The sequence below is a fragment of the Nyctereutes procyonoides genome, unplaced genomic scaffold (assembly GCF_905146905.1).
Source record: "Nyctereutes procyonoides isolate TBG_1078 unplaced genomic scaffold, NYPRO_anot_genome, whole genome shotgun sequence".
Lineage (NCBI taxonomy): Eukaryota > Metazoa > Chordata > Mammalia > Carnivora > Canidae > Nyctereutes > Nyctereutes procyonoides.
The window spans coordinates 13139937-13145936 of NW_026575117.1; the positions used below are offsets into that span (position 1 = coordinate 13139937).

At 47.1% G+C, this 6000-nt stretch overlaps 1 protein-coding gene across 4 annotated transcripts in view; it reads right to left on the reverse strand.

Annotated features, from left to right (window-relative positions):
• KCTD3 (potassium channel tetramerization domain containing 3) overlaps positions 1 to 5774 on the reverse strand; it is a 54699-nt gene extending 48925 nt beyond the window's left edge. For 2 of the 4 annotated variants that reach the window (XM_055334053.1, XM_055334052.1), the window contains exons 1-3: positions 5613 to 5774; positions 856 to 909; positions 560 to 605 (exon numbers count right to left, since the gene is read on the reverse strand). In XM_055334053.1, the coding sequence (XP_055190028.1) occupies positions 560 to 605; positions 856 to 909; positions 5613 to 5695 (183 nt within the window). In that variant the 5' untranslated portion in view covers positions 5696 to 5774. Of the gene's footprint in view, positions 1 to 559; positions 606 to 855; positions 910 to 2243; positions 2423 to 5612 lie in introns of those variants that run through there. The other 2 variants (XM_055334051.1, XM_055334049.1) reach the window with 2 other exon arrangements.
• Between the last annotated feature and the right edge of the window lie 226 nt (positions 5775 to 6000).

A 6000-nucleotide genomic window follows, 5' to 3' on the forward strand; every position in this document is an offset into this window, starting at 1 on the left:
TGGTTTTTGAGAGTTACTAGCCATTTACATTCAATGTTGCATGCAGCATAACTGGTCTTTACATTCATAAGCCAATATTTTTGTAGTAAAACCTAATAGTTCTTTCCTTCCCTCATTTTGCCATAGCTCCACAAATCCTTAAGATTATTCTCCAAAATAAAGAAACCGTAGGGTTTACTAATTTACAATATCTTACCATTCTAATTCAATAATCAAAATATTTTAGTATTTATATTCATTCATCTATTTATTGCTAAAGTTTTAATTACTGATTAAAAGTATTTCCTGACAATGTAAGCTCATATCCTTAAATCTAATCATAAATAATTAAAATGCTATATAACTTCCACTTAGAGTTCTCTTCTATTAATTACAGAAGAACTATATACAACAAGAAATAAAACACTTTTTAAGTACATATATATGTCACTTTCATTTAGTGGTTATTAAAAGATTAGTTTGCCTATCTGTTTTCTTAGAGTCACTATACAATAAGGGTCAAGCATTATAAGCATTAGTTGATTCAATTCAGGAACATATATCAACATCTTATACTCACAGCACCAGTTTCATCTCGAAGTGTTGAAATTCTTCCACTCAGCAAACTAAAACACATGAACAATAAGCCAGAGTTAGTTCTACAGTCTGAGTATGAATAAAAAATGCACTAATTCTTTATCAACAATCAAAGACCAACACAAATGAATCATCCTATCTCCAAAGGAAAATAAAAAATCTTAAATTCTAAAAGCTAAGATTTTTTATTCAAGAAATAAAAACATTAACTAGAAAAAGGAAATTTTTATCATTTTAATGATCAAGTTCTTAAAAAATGGTATCAAATATATGAAATACCTGGAAAAGAAAGAATCTGGAATCCACATAAGAGTTTGTCTTGAGGTACTAAATCTGCAATTAAAAATTATCTGGTATTATAAATGAGGATTTGAAATTTCAGGGTTCATTAACCTGCTTTAATATGCCGACTAATAAATTACAAGTTGTTGCACAGCTATAGCTACATCAATTATGTACATTTATTATTTTAAAATTTTGCCACTTTCAATTCAGAGTTAAGATTATTCAAAGAGCTCTCAACGAAATCAAATAACTAACTCACTGACAAATAACGCTTCTTAAAACACTACTTTCCAGCATGGCTATCTGGTGAAGAATCAACAATAAGCCCATCACAACAAGTCCAAACTTCTCAACATGACATTCAAAATTATCCTCAGATCCCGTTTCATCTCTTCCACATGAATGTTTTCTCATCTAATAAGATAGTACTTCAATACCCCCAGACAATTCATGCTTACTACCATTTCAGTATCTTTATCTCCACTTGAGCCACCTCTTCATGTCCAAATTCCATCTATTTTCTTGATACCACTCAGGTTTTACCTTCTCCTTAATGGCTTTTCCAAATATTCTATCCTATAGTAGCTTTTTGAGCTTTTACTGCATTCATTCCTTCAAAAACTGCTCAGTAAATAACTCATTGTTCTGAGGTTAACTGCCATTTGATCAGGTCCAAATTGTCTTATTACCAACAATTCTGGAGGGGACTTTTATCACAGACTAGGTAACAGAGAACCTATGCATTATTTTACTCTCTGTTGCCATCACCCTGTGTCCTCACACAGAGGAGAGCCTAAAAGACTTGTTTTTCTCCACATTCATTATCTAGCATTATATGACTGTTTTAAAGCAGTCCCTACCCATTAATCAATTAAGAAAGGATCTAAGTAGTTTATTCAAGAAACCATGGCAAATTTTCCCAAGTGCGTATTTTAGCAGAATCTTAAAAAATGAGGAACAGATTACAACTAGCCAAGGTAAACTGACTTGGCCAAATAAATAAAAGCAAGTCCAGTAAATGGCAAACTGAAGGATACAAGGATCCACTGCAAAACAAAAACAAAAAACAAAAAAAAAAAACAAAAACCTGTATTCTGAAAGCTAACAAATTAATTTCCAAATAAAGTCATTATAATTTGTGATCTTTCATGTTTACTGACTGTTCAGCAAATTGTTTGCCAGATAACTCAAATTTTGTGTTACTTAGAAAATTACACAGGTCTGCTTACAGTTTATTAGCAATTTCAATTATAATCAGCAGTTTGGGTAGGTTTAGTAATCTGAAATCTCTGGGCAGAGCAACTAGATCTTCACCCACACCAATTTTTTCTTTATTCAAACAAGAAGGCAAATGGGGAAAAACAAAAACAAAAAAAACTCACAGATCTTCAAAACTAAGTTCCAAGTATGACTTTATAAAAATGATGTTTAGGGATCCCTGGGTGGCGCAGCGGTTTGGCGCCTGCCTTTGGCCCAGGGCGCGATCCTGGAGACCCGGGATCGAATCCCACGTCGGGCTCCCGGTGCTTGGAGCCTGCTTCTCCCTCTGTCTATGTCTCTTACTCTCTCTCTCTCTCTCTCTCTCTGTGACTATCATAAATAAATAAATAAATTTAAAAAAAATAAAAACTAAAAAAAATAAAAATAAAAATGATGTTTAAAATCACATATGACAAGCATAATTTTCTGCAACATATATGAAAGCCTCTTCTAATGTCTTTTATCGCATACCCACAGTGGGCCAAGTAAAGGGCGATGTCCAATCTGTTCTCAGCAAAAATGTCACTTAAAACATTAGCATATCCACATTTAGACTCTTGCCATTTGCCTCTAACTTGGAAGCAATCTAATTAAAATTATTTATTCTGCAATGTTAACATGCCACCAACCTTTGCATTTCTCATTTATTACTTCAAATTCCTTTATCAATCCTATAAGGTCAGTGTTATTATTGTCATTTGCATCTTATGAAAATTAAGCACTAAAAAATAACTTGTCCTAGGTTGCTGAGTTAGAGTTTAAGCCTGGGAACTGGTACCCATATCTGCATGATTCCAAAGTCCTTTGTCTCTAAGTCCCCCACTAGCTGGTCCCAAACCTTTCTCGTGAGGCCTCAATTCATACTCATTCATAACAGAATTAATCACAAATAGAGTCATATTAGGTTTCTTTCACTTCTTTAGTGTTTTTTTTTTTGTAAACAATGTCAATCCTAAATGCAATCTCCTCCGCTTCCTGAAATCACTCACAAAGCATTAAATAAATCATAAAAAAAAATATTGCTCATTTTTATAATTCGCGTATTTCCAATTTCATACCCTTCCTCTCTTGGAGTGGGTGAGGGGAAAGACCTTACCCTGTAGCATATGCTTCTCTGCTCACAATATACTCTCCTGAGTTTTACTCTAGCACCCCAGAGCCTGCGTCCATTCTATGCCACAGGTGGTTCTCCCAGTGGCAATTCCTCAACTTTAATGACAATGAAATCAGGATCTTTTTTTTTTTTTATTCTTTACAATGGTTTAAGTGACTGTGTTAGTATGTTTTGTACAACACAGAGATGACTTCTGGATCCCTTCCAGCTCTAAAGCACTCCAAGAGTGTATGATTCAAAGTAACTCAAGAAAATATCCTCAGCATACAGGGAGTCCTATGTTCTATTTTTTGTAAAGGCCGTGTCATTACTTTTTTTTTATGAACTATGTTATCCTAGCAAATTTAAAGTTTGTGGTTTTATTTCTCATTCCTATCTAACAACATTCATGTCTTCTAAATTGTTCAATCTGATAATACATTCATTCACCTTATTTTGTATTCTTTGCTAAAAAATCATCACTTAGGAAACTTAGAACCTGTTACCATCAAGTTCCATACACAGTAAAACAAAATAAAATGTTCCGGCTCCAAGGTGGCTGCTTTTTAGGATTTAAAAGTATAAACTGAATTCTACAGTCATTAACAAGAACTCACTCATTATCAAACCACCCACTCTCGATATACAGTAAATAACAATACATTTTATTCCTATCGTAATGGTGTACGTCCTTTAGAATACCTGAAAAGACAGCAGCAATCTACAGAAATCAGGGCTGTGCGCAGGGATTTTAAGGGGCTACAGTGCTGCTCCTCAGCGTTAACAAACACTGAACGCCAGCTCTTGTGGGGTATTCCACCCTTTGCATCCAGAAATTACCAAACCTGCAAAAATGTCATGTGATTTTAGGGGGGGGGGGGGAGTCCATTTCTTACATCGGGAGCCATGAACCTTCAGAAGATGGGAACCTACACGGCCCGTAACGTCCTATCTAGGCTGCTGCTAAACAGTCTTGCTTCCCGGTGCTCGGGAAAAGAAAGAACAGGGAAGGAATGAAGAATCTCTGCTTCTTGCACTGAATTCTCTAGCACACCTAGAAAACGACTGGATGTTCAGGATCAAAACACGACACATTTTGTTCCTGCGGTTCACACTGCTGCTGTTCCGCGTTTAAAGAAGCACTGGTCCGGTCCTGGACGTTGGAGCCCTGTGACATGCGGAAGGGCCTCGTCGTGGTCAAGCCCGTCCCCCGTCCCTTCCTTCCAGCGGAGCTGGCAAGGTCCCATTTCTGAGGAGGGTGACTCATGAACCACAGCAAATCCGCGAAAACTGAGCCCCCTCCCCCGCCCCCCGCCGCCCCCCAAGCTCAATAAGAGGCAGAGGCAGGGAGCGGAAGGCCGGGGAGGAGGGGGGGGGAGGAGGGGGGGGAGGGGGAGGAGGGGGAGGAGGAGGGGGAGGGGGAGGAGGAGGAGGGGGCCGCACGAGCGCCAGGCTGCGCAGGGCCCACCGCTGCCACCGCTGCCACCGCAGCTCGCGGCCGGCTCCTTCCACGCCCCGCGCCGACCCCGAGCGCGCCGACCCCGCACTCCCGCGGAAGCGGGCACCGAGGCGGAGGCGGGCTCAGGTGCGAGAGCCGAGCCACAAGGCCGGGCTTCCGCAGAGCGCGCTCAAGGACACTCGCTCCGGTGCCGGAGCCTGAGCGCTGACAACGAGGGGGCGGGGGGCAAGGCTGGCGTCCCAGGGGGCGGCCCCCGGCGCACCCCGCCCCGCGCGCCCCTCCCCTCCCGGGCACAGACCTCCGCTCCGCCCGGCGCCCCCGCCTTCCCCACCCGCTCGCCTCCCACCGACGCCGGTCCCCGTCCCCGTCCCCGTCCCCCCGACACCCGGTACCCCCCGCGGTCCCCCGACCTAGTTCCCCCCGACACCGGTCCCCCGACACCGTCCAGGTCCCCCCGACACCACCCCCGGGTCCCCCCGCACCACCCCGGTACCCCCCCCGGTCCCCACACCGGGTTCCCCCCGACACCGGTTCCCCCGACACCCGGTACCCCCCCCGCCCCCGACCGGTCCCCCCCGTCCCCCGACACCTAGTTCCCCCCACCGTCCCCGACACCCGGTCCCCCCGACACCGGGTCCCCCCGACACCCGGTCCCCCCCGCGTCCCCCGACACCTGTTCCCCCCGACACCCGGTACCCCCCCGGTCCCCCGACACCGGTTCCCCCCCGACCCCCACCCGGTACCCCCCGCGGTCCCCCGACACCCGGCCCCCCCGACACCCGGTACCCCCCCGCGGTCCCCCGACACCTAGTTCCCCCCCGACACCCGGTCCCCCCCGACACCTAGTTCCCCCCCGACACCCGGTTCCCCCCCGACACCGGTTCCCCCCGACACCGGTTCCCCCCGACACCCGTCCCCGCGCCCTCCCCGCCGACTCACCTGGTCCCCCCCACGTTCAGCTGCACGATCTCGGCGCTGCCGGCCGCCGCCGCGGCGAAGCTGCCGCAGTGCCCTCCCGCCATCTCCGGCGGCTCCGGCCGCGCACGCCGCCCGCCCTCCCCGGCCGGGGCCGTGGGGCCCGAGGCGGCGGCGGCGGGAGCCCGAGGCGGCGGCGGCGGCGGCGGCGGCGGGGCGGGGCGGGGCGGCAGGGCCAGCGGGGCGGCGGCGGCGGCGGCGGCCGGGGGGCGGGAGGGGCGCGGGGCCTCCCCCACCTTGGCGGCGGCGGGGCCGAGCTCCCGGGCGGCCGCCTGGTCCCCTCCGCTCCCGCGGCGCCGGGGGGCGGCCCGGCCTCCGCCTCTCACGGCCTCCAGGCCGCAGGGCCGGCCCG